General features: G+C 39.2%; 1 protein-coding gene across 1 annotated transcript; it reads right to left on the bottom strand.

Annotated features, from left to right (window-relative positions):
• Nucleotides 1-62: 62 nt before the first annotated feature.
• slc12a4 (solute carrier family 12 member 4) lies at nt 63-21741 on the bottom strand. The gene is made up of 24 exons (XM_054620790.1): nt 21517-21741; nt 12001-12098; nt 11777-11908; nt 11229-11375; nt 10711-10765; nt 10184-10314; nt 9775-10016; nt 9307-9521; nt 8387-8551; nt 8023-8121; nt 7842-7899; nt 7543-7717; nt 7125-7243; nt 6829-6927; nt 6229-6348; nt 5961-6065; nt 4706-4874; nt 3837-4032; nt 3381-3550; nt 3018-3149; nt 2662-2769; nt 2256-2443; nt 1883-2016; nt 63-1753 (listed from the first exon to the last, which is right to left on the bottom strand). The coding sequence occupies exons 1-24, from the start codon at nt 21647-21649 to the stop codon at nt 1662-1664; spliced, it is 3282 nt and encodes a 1093-aa protein (XP_054476765.1). The 5' UTR covers nt 21650-21741; the 3' UTR covers nt 63-1661.
• Nucleotides 21742-22433: the final 692 nt, after the last annotated feature.

The following is a 22433-nucleotide window of genomic DNA, read 5'->3' as shown; positions in this document are numbered from 1 at the left end:
TTTATTTGTTTGTGAAGTTTTTTTATTTTTATGTATTGTTAATCAGTGAGCATGAAATAGGACGGAGGCAGGAGTTTACAAACAGATGTTCTTTTTATTTGATCTTACTGAAAAATAAGATAGCATGGAGGTTTACAAAACAAAGAGTGTATTTTAATGAGAACTATTCCTGCCCTTTGGCCAAACAGAGAACTGGAAATTTCCCTTGTTAAAATTAAGATTAATGTATCGCCAACAAAGTTGATAGGAATTTGCTTTGGTGAGCTCATTTTAATTTTGTATTAACTTCAACACAATGTGCAGGATTTTCTTATCACCACTTTGACACAAAAGCCTCATCACTCTTCAAAATGAATACTCATGTCTTCACTAAAACACTGCGAACATAACGTTTCCATGTAAAGATTGTATTTTGACAAAATGGGGGAAAAAAAGGGATGCCGCACCCTTGGCTACAGATTATAGAACAATTGTTCTCTACACAATATATCCTGAAAATACTCAGCTTCTTAGAAAAAGACCTGGAAAGACACAAAACCGTGTCTGGAAGTCTCTTTTAGCTGAGGTCAGAATTTAAGATGCAGACTTTAAGATTTCAGCTATAGTTGATTTGGCCTCAACAATGGTTACCTTGGTAATGACAAGTATAGTTTAATACTGCAGTAAACACTGCTTGAGCAGCTACTTGGTCAGAAATACAACACAATACTAACTGGTGTATTTGTTTACAGCACAAACAAACAAACTAACATTGTCGGTACGTGAAGTAAGCCAATTTAAATCCTGTGCGCCACTAATGATGAAAACTACCATATAGAAAGGTGTTTACAATTGCCATTCAGTGTGAATATATTGAATGGCTATTGCAGAAAAAATGGAGACCATAAAAAGTATCCAAAGTGGGGTTTGATTTCATTGAAATCTTAAGGACTATAACTTTAAATTAAGCCATCTTTTATATGTGCAGATAAGCTTTTCAGGTCTGTAGAAAAAGTACAAATGTTACAGTTCAAAAGTCATTCATATACATTTTTCTCTCATATCAATAAAACAAATATCTGTCCCAAAAAAGCATAAATTATAACTCTTCTCAAAAACTTGCTTCATTGTCTCTGGCATGCAACCGTTACAGCAAAACCAACGTCAAGCACTGTATATATCCACAGTAAAAAATGTTTTACCTCAGTGGGGAAATGTTGAAAAAAATAAATAAATAAATAGGGATGTGCTTCCAAAATAATCAAAGAGCTGTTTCAGAGTAAAAATCTGGCATACTTTCAAAACTCTTCTACCAACATGTGTACCACTCAGGATAGTCTGCCATAGTTTGTCAAATATAGGTTTATTATCACATATGAAGCGGTATTTGTGACCTATAAATAATTCTTAAGTTTGTGTTTGACACAAGTATTGATTTCTGAGGGAGTAAAAATTACAGATTTTGTATGTAAAGAATGGCCGAGGAGCAAACATATATGTGGATATGTACACTAGTGTGTGCAAATATTCTACAAGAATAGAATAAATCGTTGTACTGAAAAATACATACTTCGCAATTAAAGTGTCAACTCATGCGTCTAACCAGAAGGTGCTGCCACCTTTTCTAGAGGTGGAATGTATTCTGACGAGGCAAGTGCTCCTGTGTAGCAGCTAATAATTGATCATGAGTAGATGGTGATGACCTCCCGACCTCCGCCTCGGACCAGCAGCACTCTTTCCAAACCTTCAGTCAACACTTCCAGAAACTCCATATCTGAAATACACGTTAAAGAAGTAAAACCAGCCAAACAATAGCCTCACACTTGGTATGTGTACTGTAGTCCAAAATCCTCTATACAATTATGAAAGACCCTTTTTGTTTGATCATATTGATAAAGGATACAGTTTTCATCTCCATCCGTGTTTCTAGGTGGTCCTGGCATGTTGAGCAGCACTAATCGAGCATCATGGGACCTGTTGACTATTACCTCGTTCAGCTTCACAGCCGTATGCATTCGCCGTACATTAGACTGATCCCTAGAGTGCACCAAGGAGGAAAAACAGAGAAAAAAGGGTTTGTGCTCATAAGAAACTTATTTCAGCTTTTACAAATTTAAAGCAAGCGCTCACTGTGTCAAGCAGAGAAACCGAAAGTGAACAATAATGTGAAAAATAGGAAAATAAGGGTCAAAAGGATTAGCATTAAATGCTGCAGGTTTTATTGGTTATATAAGAGGCGGTAAAAAAGATGCTGAGGTCAGATGTATGTGACTCACGGTTTGAGGCTCATGAGCTCTCTGAAGTTCTCGGGGGCATTGTTTCTGTTCCTCCTCTCAGCCTCACACTTCTCTCTTGTCCAAGTCATCTGAATCTTCTCTGGAGGAGCCTCCACCACCTCCTCCTCCTCGTCAGAGTATAGACTTCCCATACGCACCAAAGAGTGTCTATCCTTAACCAGCTGGGCCTACAAGTGCCATTTGGAATATCATGAGGCTTGGATGTAAATATACTGTATGTAACTAAAACCTTTACTCATGGTAATAAACAGAGTTAAGAAATTCCCAAATTGTACCACTAGCAGTGAAGATTCTGAAACAACATATGCTAAAACAAAAACATGCTATGATTTCTTTAATTCTAAAATATTTCAAGAATACATATAACACACACAAAAAAACATACCTCTCTTTCTCTTTCTGCACTGGAAAGTCTCATTTGCCTCAACATCTGGGACCTCTGCTCCATCATTAACGTTCTCTCATAGGTGTATGCTGAGATGTCACTGTCATGCTAAAGTAGCATTTGAAAAAAAAAAATGTTTTAGTGGTAAATCCAACTTAAACATACGTCTCTTTTGAACATGGACACAGTGACCATGAAATTAAAGTAAATCAGCCAAGCAAATTTTCTGTGAAACAAGCAATAACTGGCATCTGGTGTTATTGCTGAGTTAAATTTGTTCTGGCTCTAGCCATAAAAAAGCCCATAGAAGTCTTCTCTTTTGCTCAGATTAGTGTTCATGTGTGAGGGATCCTCACCATCTCCACCACCTCCACCTCAGCCTCTATCCTCAGCTGGTACAGGAAGGTGGCCAGATCTTTCTTCATCTGAATGCTGTTGTCATCCATCTGGGCTACAGTGAAGATACGCATCTTGCATTTCCTCCAAACCTAAAATGCAAATATTACCATAGTGTTATACCATGTGCAATACACAACGAATGTGACTATAATTGCTTTCAGAAAACACACTTCAAGTCCCAAATAACATCAAACCAAAAATAAAAATATGATGCAAGGGCATTGTGGAAGCGTGGAAGGAATGCAGTGACAACTTTTTTTTTTTTCCCAACATGTAAAGTAGCCTATTCGAATAAAACTCAAAGATATCTGCCTTCTCACTTTATGAAGTTTGAGCAGGAAAGGCAGCAGCATTAGCATCCCCCCATCATGGACGATCCACCAAACATCAATGTTGCCATCTGTGAAGCGTTCATGGTTGCTCGGGTAGAAGGACACATTTTTGGGCACCATCAGGGCCAGGTGGGCAGCTGTGGTGCAACGAACTGTGTCTGAGTAGAGATGAAAACATGGAGGCACGGATATTAACTGTACTGTATAAATTAATTTTGCAACAGTTTACATTCTGTTCCAGCCAAATGGAAACTAACATAAATGTATTCCAAATAGTATAATCAAAATCTTCAAGTTCATAATAGTGAGCTGATTGTTAAGTGCATTTGAGTGTGACCACTACATACTTGCCTATTAACATTATGCAATTGATTTTGGGTTGCAGTCCTATTTGGCCCTTTTTAGTGTCCTATTGTATGAACAGCATTACAGTGAGACTCTTACTGATAAAAGTCTTCCAGGCACGAGGGTCCTCGCTCTGTCTCCAGCCGTACGGCCAGCCCATCACCACGGTGTTGTGCTTCATGCCCCCCAGACCACAGGACTGGATCAGGTGGACAATACCCTCCCGCACCTTAGATGCCACCACAATCTGGCAGAAACCTTTGACTCGCTCAATCTCCATCATATTCTTTATGGCCTGGCAGAAAAAAAATGTGGGAAAACTGAGCGTCAGTCCATGATCACAATAAGGAGTAAGCAGATAAACCATGTATATACTGTAAATACAAAATGCTTTCAAGGATAAGTGTCTGAAAAGCAATAATGCCCAAACGGATTAAAGTGCATGCCTTAAATCTACATAATTAGGATTTATATAGAAAAATAACTTTTCAACAGTTAAAATTAAAATAAAAATGTTTTGCCTTCACTATCCCGTGTATAGCTCTAATGTTAATTACTGATACATAATGCATGAATATTGTCTTAGCATTAAGTGAATAGTGGATGAGCGATTCATTTCTCTGGCTGTTGTCACATAAAAAAGAGCATTTTTTTATCAAACACATCACATAATGAAAAATGTTCCCTTATTTTATCTGAAATGGCTCATTGGCCCCATATTGCAGTGACAACAACAAGCTGTTTACAGCCATGCCCTTTGATTAAAGTGGCAAATGCTTCAACAGCAGTTGCTGAGGAAGAAACGTCACAAAAATTGAAAATTCACAATGAAGCATGTTCTCGCTTCATTGTGCTTTCCACATCACAAAAGGTGGTCATTTGTAACAATTAGATGCAACACAGTCAGCAACAGAGTACAATGGAGAATTTTATAGAGCATGTTCAGCACACCCCTTTCTAGTATTTACCTGTTCAGCTGCCTGCATTTCCCCATAGCTCTCCAGGAAGTTGCCCTGGACGACGGAGCCCACAATGGTCAGACCCTTCCCTGCCTTCAGCTGCGAGGCAAAGGTGAGCAGACGAGGATATTTTACGTGGAGGTCCTCATCCAGCTTCAACAGCACAAGCAGCTGAGGTCTGTAGTGCACAGAGTCAAAGACAGTCAATAGGAGCAAAAGGCCAGGGTCAAAGGTGTGTCTTTGCACCCCCTGTTGAGAGAATAGTACCAGAATGGTCATTGGGTGTAGGTTGATCAAATTGGACTTTATAAGTGCCAGTGTCAAGCAGCTATTCTGTGATTTGAATGTCAAAACACATCTCCATGCATAGATCAAAGAGGGATGTTATGCCATCTAAGGAACTGTTAAATTACCTAAATGCACTAACTTCATGTTGAAATATAGTAGTAGAAATACTGTAGAGACAACATTTCTATGTGTGACTTAAACATACAAAATAATGTGTGTCTGCCAAATTTACCAGTTTTAACCTAGACATTGAGGTATTTTTTTTTTACCTCTGAATCATCCAGTCAGTGCTTACTGGACTGCCTTCTTGACATATTATTGACATTCTGCCTCCATTCCATTCTTGCTTTCACAACCAAAACTTTCAAGACTAGCTGTGTTTAGTCACTGTTATCACAGTTAGAAAGGGTGGCAAAACAGGAAGTGTAGCATCAGAGTGGTTAAAGATTACATCAAAAGATAGCACACTAACTTAGTGGAAATGCCCAGAAAGCATAAAATAAGATCAAATGAAACCCTTGCTAAGGTCACAACTTTCCAAAACTGTGCATACATACTTGACAGATGGCATTTACTCATTGTGTGTCAATATGGATTACAGCTGGTAGTAAATCTATCAATTATTTTGTGTGGCATTATCATTATTCTCGAGAGGGTAGATATCATATTATTTATTACATTTGTCCATCTGGGTGCCACACATTTCTTAAATGCTTCTGAGAGGGTTTGATACAACTTGCAGCTTCTCCAATCATATGTTTTTTGTTATTTAATTGACTGCATATGAGCTGCAGTGCCATCATAACAATGTGAAATATGTGTTAGTGGTCAGAGGGTGACAGTGTGGGATGTTTGATTCTGTGTAAACAACTTTTATATCCCAATATGCATTGTGGCTCCCAGAGATGCGATCCAATCCAATCCAAAGGAGTTTTGTGGAAATAATTCAGAGCGTCTCTTGCAGGTGTGGCTGTACCTCCAGTTTTTGGTGTGTGGGGGTCCAACTTCTAGTCTTAACAGGGCGTATCGTGCAGCACTAAGGGACAGTCCTCTTATACCGTCTCCCCACTCCTTCTCTGCTCTGTTGTTGTTTGTGAGTGGGAAACACAAGACACAAACATAAGGGATGACAGACAATTTAAGCGGGTGGCTGTCCACCAGCATCCCCTAAAAAGATGTCAGACAACAACACAGGGACACAGCCAAAAACAAAAGAACAAATGCTAATTAGACTCGAGACCTACCCTTGGTACTCAATGTATTTGTAGATCATCCCAGCAATTACCATGGCCACAATAGCGTAGTACCAGGAGGAGATGAACATCAGAGCCAGACACATACTCATGCCAAGGAAGGACAGAGCCCTGTGGTTACATTACATTACATTACAGTCATTTAGCAGACGCTTTTATCCAAAGCGACTTACAATCAGTAGTATATTACATATCATTCACCCACTGATGACAGGCTACCATGCAAGGTGCCACCATCAGACTCTAACTAACATTCATGCAACATCCAGTCCACACCGATGGCAAGCCTTCAGGAGCAACTTGGGGTTAAGTGTCTTGCCCAAGGACACATCGAGTGCCGAAGCCGGTTATCGAACCACCGACCCTCTGATTGGAGAACTACCTTGCTCTCCACTACGCCACAGCCGCCATTACAGTCATTTAGCAGACGCTTTTATCCAAAGCGACTTACAGGAAGTTGTGACACATAAAGCCGGAAGAGATGTTTTGGCAAACCAAGAACAGCATCTATATTTACTAGTATGACAGCCAGGACAACCTGACTGGTAAACGATGAAGTATGCTCCTACCACTTGTAAAAAATATACTCACCAGTGGTAATATTTGAACCTTGGCCTCCAGTTTGGTGTGCGTAAAAGAGTCTGAACCGCACAGGCTAGGTTCACAAAGAGATAGCACATCAAGAAGAACCTGTTGAATAAACACAAGAAAAAAGGCCAACATATTTGAAGTAGATAATACATCGACAGTGGTTTGGTTGGCCTTAACCAAACTGGGAAATGAAGAAATGCATGTACACAATGTATGAGAGAAATAAAGGAGGGGTGTTTTTAGTTTATACTTGGCACGTGTCATATTTTCTGGCATGTGTATGTTTATGAGCTTACATGGAAAGGATGGGAGCAACCATATCCAGTGAGGCAATAAGGATGCCCAGCTCAGCAATGAGACCAGTCAGTAGTAGGGCCCATGTAGGCTCTCCATTGCTCTTTCCGTGACCAAATACCTGAAACAATAAATTCAAAACCCTTCAGAAGAAGCAATGCAAATCACTTCATGTTTGCTACTGCATCATATCTAAATAAGCCTGCAAGTCAAATATAAGCAAACTTTTCTAACACAACAGTGAATGTGATTCTGACGTTTCTACTTATCGTATGTTTTGGAAGTAATAAGAAGTAGACTATGTAGTAACTGTTGTCTCTGACTGTATGTCAGTCAGTTTTGCAGCGATAATGGCAATTTTCTTTTTTAGTTTATCATTTTCATCAGTTAGTTCATCATTAACAGTGTGTACTGTCTCACCCTAAGGAAAGGAATGATGTTGTCCTTGGCAATAGCCTGTAGGAGTCGGGGAGCCCCAGTGAGGGACTGAAGGCCCGCCCCAACAGTAGAGAAGAAGGAGCCAATGACAATGACCCACGGAGACGGCCAGGAGAGCGTCCCCACCACCAGGTTTTTTCGAACGCCGTCTCCAAACCTACAAGTACATAAATAATGAATATGACCAGAATATGACTTCACTTTTATGATGAAGTTATCTTTATTTTCTGTTATTTCTGTTTACTTAACCAGAAGTGTTTTGATAAAAGTGATGAACTTACTTGTCCCTAAGGACTACTCCTTCAATACAAGACCCAAACAGGACCACAGAACTGAAATCTGAATGCAAGAGGTAAAGGAGCTCAAGGTGACACAACAGTGTATATCAAATATGCTTTCCTATCCTGTTTGAAGGAGTAAGATTATTAGTTTTATTGTTGGTAGTCACCAAAAAAAGGATACAAACAAGTGAAGTAGTAGTAATGGCTAAGATAGTTCCCACGGGGATGGACTTTTGAGCATCACGGAGATCACCAGATCTGTTGGAGCCGGCCATGATACCTTCAAGGCAAATAAAGAGTTGATAAAAACAGAAGACATGTAAAAGCTGTTTAACTATGCCCCCTATTGGCTGGATTAGAGGAAGGTTTAAAGCTTCACTATTTCACAGTGTGCAAGTTACTTTTGTGTAAATTTAATATAACATAGCAGGTGGCTTAAGTTCCAATTTGCAATTGATGGCTTGATATTGCATCACAAATAATGTCTGATTTAAGATTTAATGTAAACAAGTATGGATTTTGCACTCTGTAGACCTATTGTTTACCTGTGGCAGACGGGAAGAAGATCCCCACGAGAAGCGTGAATGATGTAGCGATGTCTGCTGACACATACATGCCAAAGTTGTCCGTGGCACCATGGGCATCCTCTGACTGTAGACCCGCCTTCTCTAAGATCTCCCCTTTTCGTTGGTAGTCTCCCCACATGTTATCTAACAACAGAGAACTGACATTTAAAACAGTGGCAACAAACTTATTAGAAGAGACAAAAATTCTACCAGGCCAGTGTGTTAATCATAAAGCAAGACAATTAAAGATTAAGGGATATTATTTTGACAAAAATCCACAGAATGAATGATGATTCTTAAATTTCTTAAAAATTAAAATATAAAATAATGCAAATTGTTGCAAGATGGGTTTACTTACACTGTTTCATACCCCTTTATCACTATGTATATAGTAATGATTGATGATATATATATATATTATATATATAGTACCAGTCAAAAGTTTGGACACACCTTCTCATTCAACTACTTTAAAGAATCTAAAATACAAAACATATTCTGGTTTGTTGAGCATTTGTTTGTTTACCACATAATTCCATATGTGTTCCTTCATAGTTTGGATGTCTTCAATATTAATCTACAATGTAGAAAAAAATAAAATAAAGAAAAAACATTGAATGAGAAGGTGTGTCTAAACTTTTGACTGGTACTGTATATATATATATATATATATATATATATTATATATATTATATATATATATATATTATATATATATTATATATATATAATAAAGTTAACAACTCTTAATGTATATATGTATATATATATATATATATATATATATATATATATCATCAATATATATATACTTGGAACATTAAGAGTTGTTAACTTTATTATGTAGCAAAATCTCATAGTGTATATTTTAATCCCTCTGCAACTAATGACACATTTACCTCTAATAATCCCACTGCCCAGTCCAGGGATGCCCTGTATCTCTGTCACATTGTTCTGAATGAAGTAGTCATCACACTGAGAGCTGCTCATGTTCCCCGGCTGACAGAACCTTTCCCACAGCTGACTGGGCACTGTGATGTTGCCCTTTATCACAGTCTTAGCACAGACATCGAAGCGATCTCTCACCAATGTCCTGTTTCCCAGCATGCAGATCCTACAGCAATAACATGGACACAGTTACAATCCTGACTATGTTAGCCATCATTATTTACACTGCCAACATAATGGTGGCCAGAGTCATAACAACACAGGAAAAAACTATAATTAACTCAAAATATGATAATATAGAAGCCTGCATTGTTTCTCCATTTGGAATTAACAAAATTAGTGCTCTCTCCCCTATAAGGACTAAATCAGTATTATTGTCCCCATAATTCACAATATTTTCCGTTAAGGCACAGACTTACGAGAATTCTGGGGGATGAGTCATGGATTTAAATGCCCCAGCATAAATGGAGACAATTGAGATAATGACGCAGGCCAGGAAAAGAGAGGCCAGCTTGTTGACATATTTGACTCCTACAAAAACCACCACAGCCATCAGGCTGAGGCAGATAGAGCCGTAGACTCGCATATTGTTCAGCATGGCACTGTCACTCCCAAGGGTGTCTGTGGCATGAAATATGGCTGCCTGGGGGACCAGATATTTCTGAGGAGAGAATAATTAAAACATGACCATTACAACATTATACAGTGAATTTAAAACACCTGTAATAGCTAATATTTTTTTAATAAAGAAAAGCATTTAAGAATCATATCTGGGCATACAAATGTGAGCTGGAATTAAATCTCATCATAATAATTTTGCAAACTGACCAAGAAAATTTCAATGGCCCCCAGTATGTACATGGCAGACGCAAAGGTGGTTCCCAAGTAGAAGCACAGCCCAACTGCTCCTCCAAACTCTGGGCCAAGGGAACGGGAGATCATGAAGTATGCCCCTCCAGCTACAACAGTAAAACAAAGTGTTACACACAGAAAGCTACTGGAAAGCCCACAGTCTGTACTACATGCAGTGGACACAACAGTACATTTCTGCTGCCCCCAAGTGGAAGGAAATATAATGGAAAATATAACTTCTGCATCTATTCAGAAAGTTTCAAAGTTGCCAGGATTTATAGAGGCAGAGTACCGGTAAGTCATTATTTGTAAACCAGTTTATGTCCCAATAAAAACAATTTCAAAATGAACTATTTCAATTCATAGTTCAAGAAAAAGGAAAAATAGAAAAGGCTACTGAAGTATCTATAGTACTTTTAGAGAATATGTGCTGGATAAATGAACAGTATGCTGAGGGACTTATTAGGTGAATATAATGTAGTGTGAGGGTTTTAAAGTATTACCTGGAACAACACCATTAGTAGCAATGGCACTCATTGATATGGCAGTGAGCATTGTCTGTAAAAGAAATGAGAAAATATAAATGATATGGAAAAGCACACACATATGCAAGTTTCACGTTAATGAACATCGATTATCTTGAGTAACCTGATTTCTGAAATACACATTGCTGTTGACTTTTTCAAATATATTGTTTTGGTGCTTTGAACAAGCCAAGTGCCAAATTTAAAAAACAAGGCAACTGAGACTAAAACAATCTAAATTGATAATTAGCACTAAAGGTAAGAGGAAACATATGTATTTTTGATTTTCTGATGACTTGTCCCTTTAAATAACTGCTGCTGCTAATACAACCATGTAGATTATATTGATTTGTTTAGCAATAAAAGCTGGTTCATATTGTTGACGGAATCAACACAGCCAAGTAATGTGCGTCTGTGTGCAGTAGAGCACAGTATGAGTGTTTGTGTGTGTGTGTTTAGAGTACAGCAGTACAGCATGTGTGTGTGCCCATACTAACACACGAGCAGCACATGAGGACAATCAGGAGGGACTGCATGATGCCAGCCATCCCAACAATCCACGTCAGTCGGAGGAAAAGAATGACACCGAAGATGTTCTGCAGACACGGCAAGTAGACTCCCATCAGAGTGCCCATGTTAGGAGACTGAGAGAAGAAAGGAGAGAAGGAGAGGGGCATGAGAGAAAGAGAGAGAGAGAGAGAGAGAGAGAGAGAGGAGATTATTGACCATGACATTGCAGGAAACAAGTCTATTGATCGTTTGTATAGATTGGTGTTCTTTTTTTTTAAAGGTCATGCAATCATGTTATCAGCTCTTTGCATGTATCCAGGTCTTACAGTCACAGTTGGACTGCAGAGCTTGCAAAGGCATCAGCAATCAATCAACAACTCTTAATACAGATCTAGAACTTGGATAGCGTATCAAGGAGGGAGCCAGAGATGAAGGATCATGTTTCTAAACCTCCAAAGACTGAGTGTATAAGTGATTTAAAAAAAACAAAAAACAGCGAGGCATAGTGTTCCTCTGCTGTGCCCAGACTGCTGACCTTGGGGGTCTTCCTACGTGAGGCCCCAGCGCTCTCCTCCTCCTCATGCTCCTTGGCTCCCTGGGTGATGTTGGTGTAGCTGACCAAGCGGCTGAGCAGAGAGGAAACCTTAGGCCGGATGTCCAGCTCTTCCTGGAGGAAGAAAGCGTGGGAGGAAGTTAAATGAATGAGTTTGGTACAGGTCAATCATCTGACAGAAATAATGGGAAATACAAATAACAGACCTCAAACAAAGCCAAGTTCCTGTCATAGAAGTCATTCTTCTTGCAAGCAGCGTCAGCACTGTTGAGAAATGGACTGTCTTCTTTATGATTCCCATGTCCTATTAGAGAGAGGAAAAATGACTTAAGGTTAACGATAAAAACAAAGTTGCTTTTTGGCAAAGCAACAATTTGAGCTATAGGGCAAAACAAATATATATTTCCCTGCCAGTAAATCAGGCATTGTTCTTAAAGATATATTGGAGGCGTCCTGGTAACGCATAAACTGTAATATCAGGTCAATGTGCTTCTCCAATGTAACAAGACAAATAATCAGGTGAAAGCAAAAAAAATACTTTATTTAATAAAAAAACATTTAATATTTTTTTAGAATTAAAAATGTATACTTTTCAGCTTCAGGCTGAGTCACATTTGGTTTACATAAAAGATGAATTAATTTAATTAAAACAACTATGGAACTACAATTATTGGCTAAAAGAGTCAAAATAACATCGACAATGTGGTATTTAATAAAATAATTTCACAGGTGACATTCAAGTATAAAGTTTTATAGTTGTATATGCAAAGTGTCAAAAGAGATTAACAGTCATTGATGGATAAACAATAAACAGTCATGGTTTTAATTAATTTCACCAATTTGTATTAAAAATATAAATAGCAGCCCAGTGCCATTGCCTGTGCAGTAATTGATAAAAAGTAGACAATAAAATACTATACCAATTCCAATTTTTCCATGGCATTTTTTTAAAATATTCAGTCAGCTTTTTCCTGTCACTATTAATTATAATTTAAACATCTTAATAATCCCCATGTAGCAGTTAACATCAGGAACACAACTCACGCAGTGAATCCGCAGTGAAGGGCCAAAAGCAGCACAGACCGACAAAGCAAAGTCCAGGTGATACACAGGCATATAATTAGATTTTACTCTCATTAACTTTTGAAGAAAAGAATCAAGCAGAGATGAGCACAGTGCCTTGGGCAATTATTGCACGCAAAGTAGCACACACACACACACACACACACACACACACACACACACGCATACACAGTCACACACCTCATTACCTGGAAATGACCTAACCTTGAGTTATTAGAGCATGTAAACTTTAACAACGGCACCTCAAAGCCCAAATTAAGCCTGCAACAAAAAAAGTCTTTCAATTTACCAAGTTGGCATAAATAGAAAAATATTCTCAACTGCGTAGGAAACATTCCAGCTATTTTGTAAGTGAGTTGACTGAGCTTCAGTGCTGATCTGCACTCACCTGTGTTCTGTGTCCCACTGCCTTCACTCTGGGTAAGCATAGTTATGAGCTGTGTGCAGACTGCAACACAGTACTCTGTGCTCTGGCTTGGGGAATTGTCGATTACTATCCAGGACACTCGGTCGCCCGGGGTGAATACTCATTGAGGGGCCTGATTCAACACATGGTGCACGGTGAGGGGGGTGAGACGTGGGGAGTTGAGGATTTGTGGGTTACTCTCTGACTAACAAGCTCAAGCGCACACACATGCACGGCGCATGCATGCTCATAGGGATATAAGAGCCTTGGGTTGGGTTGAAGGTCTCTAAAAAAGTGCAGTAGTACAGTTTCTGTATTTCTTAATTGTATTGATGTTCTGTGTGGAAAAATCTGGGAGTATCATCAGTCCAAGCTGTTATTCCAAGAATATAGCCATAAGCAAAACAATAACATGCATGTGATGTTCAGAGACAAGACACGGTGTACATTTTCTCAATTAAAGTAAGGTTTGTTTCATAAATATCTAAAGGATGCAAATATCTGAAAAAAAGGAGATAATTGGAGGCATGAAAGCCAAATTCCCACTGCTCTGTCTTTAGAGATTGCTGAAAACACAGCTGGATGGTAGATATACCAGGGAAGAGATAAGAGTAAAAACAATGCCAACACTGTCCTCTAGTGTCATCTTACTGTCAGTGGCATGGTATAAAAACAACATAATGTGATTGAAGCAGCAATGAAGGGAGACTACAGTAGATGAGTTAGAGGCACTGATTAATTTAAAGAGACATCTGGCATTTTTGAGCAATTCAGATGGATGTTGCTCCAAAAGAATATATCCTTTCAAAAGTTAATTTGCAGGAGCTGGACTCAATTGGTGTTGCTCCAAAGACTTTCCTAATGTTAATTGTTACTAAAAATAGTTCAGCTTTCAGCTCAAATAATTTATTTGACCAGCAAAATAAAAGTCACTTCAACAATGAGGAGACAGTGGGGGTCTCTTGTTAAGAAAGTCTCACGAAATGTCTAATTAAAAAGATTAAAGATTAACTGGCTTGTTATGAAGGCACATAAGAGTCTTGCTGTGAGCCCAGAACAGCACGGAGGCTTTACAGCAACATGTACTGACATGTTACCTGTGACCCCACCAAAACAGCTCACCACCACCGCTGCTAGAAGATCAAAGACTGGTACATTCACAAAAGGATGTATCAAGGTAGAGAAGTTAAGTAAGGGCGTATGTGACTTTTACTTTCCACTGACTAACTATCTAGAGACGAGCTACTGTATCATGGTACTCTTTGGTTATGGAAAAGATTTGTTTTGTCGAGGTTTCCTATCAAAGAGGTATAAAGTGTTGGTGTTGGGGTGCACTTGCACTTGCAACCTTGTCAGAAATAAGTGGAAAATGTTTAAAAACACACACTTTATTCATAAATTGAGATTATAATAATATCTGGGCTTGTTGTGAGACTGACAGCGCCAGCTTTCAATTGTAGCTCCAGTCCAACATGAAATGCAACAAAAGTAAAAAAAAAAGTTTTGACAGACTGCCTATATGTCAGGGGATGCAGGGTATAATTTGCTGTGTGTTTACAACTAAATCAATTCCCTGAGAAGATGCTACGTTGTCAAGTATTTTCAAAGTGCAAAGTACATGACTTGTACAAAAAAAACAATGTCTCAGGCAAATCTACATAGACAACATCAATATGTTTTGTTACAGGTCCAAAAAACAACTTCCAAGACTTTTCAGCATGCAGGGTATTGGTTTACCTTATCAAGACTGCACAGGGTACTTATGTTTTTCTTTCTAAAGCTGATTAGTCATGGAAAACAATATCCCTGTCCATGAGCTTCTTAGGGTTTGAAAAAAGCTTCTTTGCTAAACTTCCCCTTTAATAAACACTTAAGACTTAACACCGAGAGGCAGAGAAGTGTTACAGCTTAGCTAACTCTGCTTTGTGCAGTTAGTTGGCAAGAATGTTCTACCGATTATGTGTTTGGAGGTGGAGTGTGTGTGTTTGGCTTAGAGTGTGTGTAAAATAGAGAGAGACAGTAAAGGAGACATGTGCATATCATTTGCTCCTTTCTTCATTTCATTCGCTCCCTCTGCTTTTGTAAACTGCATGCATTCAAGGCATAGCTAGATGTGATCATGCCACTGGGTTAGGCAAACATAATACAACTGTTGCGTGGCAGCAGGTCAAATAGTTAGAGGGTAGACTTATTCCCTAAGGCCTGCTATATTCTGCTCATCGTTTATGTAAAATGATCCTCCAACACATGAAGACACTCTGACCTCTTACTGTCCTCACTACCCATAGACGGACTATTGCATGGGCAAAGTGGGTACGTGCCCAGGGCCCTGATCCTTGAGATATATTATTATCTTTTTTAATTCAAAGTATTTTTGGAAAAAAAATGGAGTAATTGTGATTTTGTATATGTTATATTATTAAATAATTGTTTGAATGTTTTGTGAGTTAGCCAATTAAATAACAAACGGCATAATGTCGTAGGCCTAGTGACGTAGGGCCGTATGTCAAAGGTCATCTCGCTGTCAACATGGAGGATTGAGCCCCAAGAGGATCGGCAAAGAGTAAACGCAAAAAGTAAAGAGGAGGCACAGATGTCTCTTAAGTACAACAAATAACCTCTATTTCAACATTTTAAGCAAAAAAACTGTGGAAGGTGGTACTGTTAGTGTTACTGCCAAGCTTCCTGCCAAGCTTCCTGCCAGAGGGAGAACAGTCTTTTTCACAAATGTCCAGGATCAAAAATGAACTAAAATAATTAGACAGAGACGCCTCAACATGTTGTCACGCATGTGATAGAATCAGATCTTGTCTGGGAGTTGGACTTTGACAACCTGATCAATGACTTTTCTTTAAAGAAGTCCAGAAGAAAGACAGTGATTAGGAAGACATTTTTCACCCTGAGTTTGTGTGGTCGTATATTATATTATATTTTACTCAAACCAATGCCTAGTTAATTAACAAACTGCCCAGGGAGGGATGCAGACAGCGGAGATCCTAAAATCATTCCAGTGCACTGATTGGCAGCTCCCTTACCTTCCCACAATGCAATTTAAAATCCAATCCAAATACAATAAAATTAAAGTAAATCACTCACAAATGTAGATGTTAACATGTTTTGGTGGATAAAGTTGCTCTACCCACTTTAAATAGTTTAGGCCTACAGCGTATATTTCAGAATTCACTGTCATGTTGGATATGACAAATCATCATGGTCGGTAGGCATATTTTGTGCAAAAAGAAAAAAAAAAAGATGAATTAAAAGAACTCAAAAATGACTACTAGCTTTTCATGATTTTATTTTTCATTGTACTTTTTTCACCTCCAGCCTGTGGCAAGAAACCGTGTAATTCTGCTCTAGCAATAGGCCAATGTTAGCTGTAGTACCTGTGCTCCAGCATCTGAGCAGAGCATTGGAATGCTAACCTGCTGAGCCGTACAGCAAAACATATCAGCTTTGATGTGTGCTAATGATGAGAAAAGGACGGCAGCTCAGCCTGATTACCTCAGGGGGTGAAGGTGGGCGGGAAGAAGTGCATCGTACAGAAAGACTTTCAAAAAGACACAAATTAACTAAATTGGGTACGTCAATGGGTGTAGAACTAATGACTCAACAAACCCAAAGTGTGGTCTGTACGGAAGAATTGTCTATCCCAGGTGTCTTTGCAAAAATGTCTTCACTTAATGATGCTTAAGCTGTACATTTGCTGCACACACAACCCATGCTCATAAATGTTTGCTTTGTGTGAATGTTACATGTACAGATTATAGTCTGTAGAGTCTATGGTACATATGAACACTAATTTCCTTGTTTATCTACACACGATCCCCTGTTAATATTATGAGCAGCACACACCCGTGGAGGTAGGAAACAAAATGTAAACTATTCACACTTAAGTAACTTGAGTACATGGTCAAGTTGTACCCTGTCGTATCCACAGAAGAGGTTGGAAGTAGTAGTGAATACACTTCCTGTAAGTCGCTTTGGATAAAAGCGTCTGCTAAATGACTGTAATGTAATGTACTTCTCCTTATCACTGATTTATTGCAGTCTGACTTATGAACAAATGAAAGGAAAGTGAACTAGAAGATCCCCTTGAGCAATAGCCTGGTGTTATTACACATGTTCAGAAGTCACACTACATAATCACATATGAGGTCCTTTAAGGCACTTTTGATTATCAGATTTTGGGAGCCACTGGTTCCATTGTAGCCAATGAAACATACTAACTGTATTACAATGTCCAAAAAGGACTGTTGCAAATTGCATATCTAGTTGTACTCCTACATTAAGTCTAAAAATAATTAAAAGGACAGAACATCATATGTTCAAGGTACAGGCTTTTGGAAAGGCAATAAAGTAGCACCATATTGCTGCTTAGGTGGAAGCTGCTTCTCCTCTTATGATTCCCTGATCAGTGCTGCTAACAAACATCATTCTGCCTGAAGAATTTGGAAAAAAGCACAAGCCTGCTTAATTTGAATTTGCTAGAATCTGTCTGCAATCACGAGGGCAATATGTCTATGCTTCATGCTCTTATCTTGAAAGCAGTTCTGTCCAAACACTTATCATGTTTTACAATCTGAGCATGCTACAGCAGCGATAAGTTCCAACAAGTTTCACTTTCATCACACATCAGGGAAAATAATTCATGTACAGAGACTAAACTGTTTATGTTTTCATGGGCAGTACAGTATTTATTTGTGCACTGATCTCTGTTCAGTGTCAAAGGGAGGCTGTGAAGGAGAGCTTGGTAAACCCTGGATAAACTGAATGCATTTGAATGCTAGGGGATGCTCAAGAAGAACTGGAGGAACACATTGGAAAAATCAACAACATCTGAGCTGCTCTGCTTGCCTGGCTGTCACTTTGATGTGAATGAGCAGATAGAGCCATATATGGCAGATAATTGGATGGCAAGACAGTTGCATCATAGGAAATGTTGTGTGACAAATGATTTAAATAAGCATGATCTTATTTCTCAATCTGTAAGGGTTTCACAGTATCACAAATATGTAAACTAACTGTAGAGTTGTTAAGGTTTGTCAAGTGTTTGTGCATTTGTCTGAATTTGTTCTAACTGTGTCATCAGCTCCACATTTCTGCCCACCACAGTTTGTTAATCTCTCAAGGGTTATCTGAGCCGTACACCAGACAGCGTAACAGGAATGATCATCCTGTTCTCCCGAGAGACGAGCAGGAACAGACAGCAGCATTCTCCAAATAATCTACTCAGTACATACGTTTCTCAGCACCTGTTTAGTTGAGGCCAATACAAGCAAAATACATATTTGCACGAAACTGTTCTATTATTTACCCAGAAACAGATGCACCTTTATCAAAATATTTACAATGGATCCAATGACTTAATATATTAATAGTGAAAATAAATTGTAGTTTTATAATTGAATTTTATTCTTGGGCCATTTATTTCATCAACTGTCATATTTTCTGCAAACTGCCTTTATTCAGTACATGGAATATTATTTGTTGCCTTGCTTCACATCCTCTGATACACCTGGGATCTCCACTTGCCGCGCCAAAGGACACTATTAAGGATAGTATTTAAGAAGGGAAAAAAGTGTCTTGTGTTCACTTACATCTTAGATTTCCGAGGCTATCAATCATTTTGAACTGTGGCATAAGGGTTGTGATGTTACAATAAACTAATTATGCCTTAAAAATCTAAAATAAAAACTGAGAAATGCAGGCTTACAGAAGGGAGATGAACAAGAAAAAACATTATTGGGAGCTTGCCACATATTTCCATAATAGTCACTTTCTTTGAATTTTTTCACTTTATGAACCAAAAATTGGAAACACTCATGACAACAGAAAGTTTATACAAACTTTAAAATATTAAATAGTTTGTTACCTTCTGACTTTTATAAATTAGAAATTAAGCAAACACGATTTTAACCAGCTATTAGTACCATAATAGGACGCCATCTTTATTCGAGGACAAATTATGTTCCAAACAAACAACAAGTAATCATGCAGCAGTAAAAAAAAAACCAACAAGAGCAAGTCTCAGCAACCTAATTTCCCCCCTGAAATGTGAAAACTATTTCAGGTTAGTTGCTCTTGCTTATGAATACAGCACAGTTACAATGACCACAGTGTTGGTCCTGTTCTGGGCTGAACAGAGCGGAGTTCACGGGCTGAAACAGACTGTGCACTGTGTCACTTCCTCCATGCTGCAGACGTCACTCTGTATAACTGACATCCAATATGGAACATACCCAAGCCCACCACTCCCATGATGAAATCATCCAGTCCACGCAAACACTTTTGGATGGTTTTACCTCAGCAAATACTTTCCACCCAAATCTTTACTGCTTGAATATGTCATAATGCTGCATGTAAAACTCAAGTTGGAGAAGTATTGAATATGAACAGGCCTAAAATTACTTAGTATGTTTTATATGTTGCAAACACTTGTCACTCTGTTTTTTAATTTATGCTTTATTATAATTCTTATATAATGCTTAAATAACGCTTTGAAAAACACAGTAAAGATGCTACAAAAAAGCAGTCAACTACATGTTGACTTGAGGAGCTGTTACTGTTGAGTTCCCACATGTGTTTGAAACTTAATGGTAACAAACTCAAGCCCTTTGCTCCCTCTCGTCATTTATTACAGTCACACTTCCTTCTTCTTCTTCTTCTTCTTCTCTTCTCACCCTTTCCAGCATAAAGTCATCCTTGCAGCTATTATGGTGGGTGTTGTTCTCAGTCTTCAGGAAGCTCTCCTCGGGTGGGTAATAGAGAATTATGACAGCAGGAAGGCAAGGGAGGGAGCTACAAGCTTGTGTGAAACTTGCACATAAAACTCTGAGGGGTTATATCAGGACATCTGCATTCCCTCTATCATCAAAACCTAGAACAATGTTCTACTTAGACAACATTCAAACCACTACTTTTTCACACTTAAATCACTGTTTTGTACAGTATCTTATAAGTGTATTAACTTGCATATCTGGTGTGTGAATGTCATTTGGCTCTAAAGGGTAACTTCCATGCATTCCAGAAGTATACAAGCAGAGAGCTAGGTCAACATGTGCTTTGATTCTATCATGTTATGCTTCACATATCCCTTGGGGCCCACTGAAACACAAATCATTTTGTCTGCATGGCCAGTTTGCTTGCAGATTAATACATACACACTCACACATTGGTGCACGAACACACAGAATTTCACCCCATCTCTACAGACACACTGGTTGTTCAGTCACTGGAGGCTCATTAACACAGTAAAAACAAGTGAGATGAGTCTTCTGCCTTGAACTCTGATCCTTTTTGATATTCAGTTGTAGGGAGGCTCACAGTCACCATGACGCTGAGGTACTATATCTGGGTGGCCAGTCAGTGTGTGGGTTTAGTGCCCCAGCCCGGACTGCCGGGCGCTTGGTGAAGCGTGGGTAGTTCATTGCAAAGCCGCGCCCATGTGTGTCTTTTATTAAAAACTCTGTGCCCCTGGTTGGTTTACTCCGTCAGCCCACACAAAAGAGCACTGCTCTCACATAATCCTACCCAGCGGCTACAAACTCCTCGCTGCTGTCCTTGTCTTCCCTCTGTCCTCGCTTTCCCTTAAGTCTGGGACTGCCATCCCCCCTCTTTTTTTTTACGCTGATACAGTGGAGAAATAAGTGAGTGACAGTGAGAGACAAGCTGTGACAGAGAAGTGAGGAGGGAGAAATCTGCTCCTGTGTTGTTGAGCACCCAATCCCTGTGAAAGGAAATCCCCCCCCCCTTGGCACAAAGAGAGGTCCATCTTTTGTGCAAGGAAGCACTTGAGGTCTTTTCTTGTTGCTTTGGTACAGGGGGCCCCCCCCTCACACAGTCCCACCCCACATTGTGTCTTTACATCACACAGTTCTCTCCCTTTTGTTACTCATGTGTCCATGAATTTATTTTAAAATGCTTCCACGGACAAAAAAAATACTCCAACATGATAAAAGTATTGTTTTTTAAACTCTACCCAAAGTGAACTGTAAATAAACAGTCTTGCCCCATGGAGGATAACTGTTTTTCTGGCCCTGGAGAATTGCCATGGTAACCATACAACCAGCTGTTCAGAGTGCACTCAGGACAAAGCACGCCTTCCCCATGCTGTATTGGTTCCAACTCATGAAGAATCACTTTTAGGACACATTTATCAAGTTCAGAACCTCACGTTGTGTCCCAGCTGAGAAATTGAGAGCTGAATAAAAGTTAGTTAGATGAAACTTACCATCAGAGCTGACAGTATCTTGATGATCAGGGTCCTGTCCAGTGTCCCTGTAATCCACCCAGTTAATCCCCTCTAGACTGTCGTAGTTGGACTGAGCCTGATCCTTCACCGGTACTACTGTGAAGTGAGGCATGTTTTCATCACTGTCCTCAGAGTCTCCAGCTCAGCAACTTAACATAGCAGGCTAGCTTGTTAGCCAGCCTCAGCTCAACTCCCACTAATGGCAACTACATTCCACTACACTCAGCTCACTTCCTCTAGAGACTATTATCATACTCCCCGCCCACAGGCCAGCCCCTCCTGTTTTTTTTTTTGGTGTGTGAACAGAAAAAGTATGGAGGTCTCAGTGATGCATTTGGAAAGACAACCCCCCCTCAAGTAGGAGTTACCCATGGGACACAACTCTGATTGAGGAGTAAGCATTGTCATCCCTGAGTCATGTAAAGTGAGAGGGTGAGAGAGTAGGGTGACCCCTTTTTTTTGCTGGCTGCGTCATAATGACAGCTAACAGAGTGAACCATGTCTGATCAAGGTTCAGACAGACCGTCCTCTGTGTATGCAGGCCATTCCCAAAACACACGAGACAGCGACGTGGCAGTTTGGAAAATAGTCAAACTAAATTGGTGAACTGGAAGCCCAGAGTGGAAAAGAGAGGAAAGAAAAAGCAGTTTGTCAAAAAGAGAGAAAACTTACTGTTGAAACTGCTGAACAGTTGCGTGTCATTTAAACCTTTGACCCGATGGGCAATCAGCAATACAAATAGCTTCTTTCCCAATATTTGCTAAATCATTCAATATATGACAGCAAATGAATGCTTAGTGTAATATGTTACGACTTCTCCAGCTGTTGAAGCTGTGAGGACAGGCTCAGCGGTGATTACAGTGACATCACTACCAGAGGGTAAAGTTTACCCTCCT

The sequence above is a fragment of the Anoplopoma fimbria genome, chromosome 2 (assembly GCF_027596085.1).
Source record: "Anoplopoma fimbria isolate UVic2021 breed Golden Eagle Sablefish chromosome 2, Afim_UVic_2022, whole genome shotgun sequence".
Taxonomy (NCBI): domain Eukaryota; kingdom Metazoa; phylum Chordata; class Actinopteri; order Perciformes; family Anoplopomatidae; genus Anoplopoma; species Anoplopoma fimbria.
The sequence above is the reverse complement of the archived record's forward strand: the minus strand, read 5'-3'. Positions and strand labels throughout refer to the sequence as shown.

Excerpts from the sequence above, each read along its gene's own strand:
- slc12a4 (XM_054620790.1), bottom strand. The coding sequence starts at position 21,649 with ATGCCTCACTTCACAGTAGTACCGGTGAAGGATCAGGCTCAGTCCAAC. Across the intron at positions 9,522-9,774 it reads ACTCATCCCCCAGAATTCTC|GATCTGCATGCTGGGAAACA; the intron begins GTAAGTCTGTGC and ends TTATTGCTGTAG. Across the intron at positions 7,244-7,542 it reads ACATCATTCCTTTCCTTAGG|GTATTTGGTCACGGAAAGAG; the intron begins GTGAGACAGTAC and ends TTATTGTTTCAG.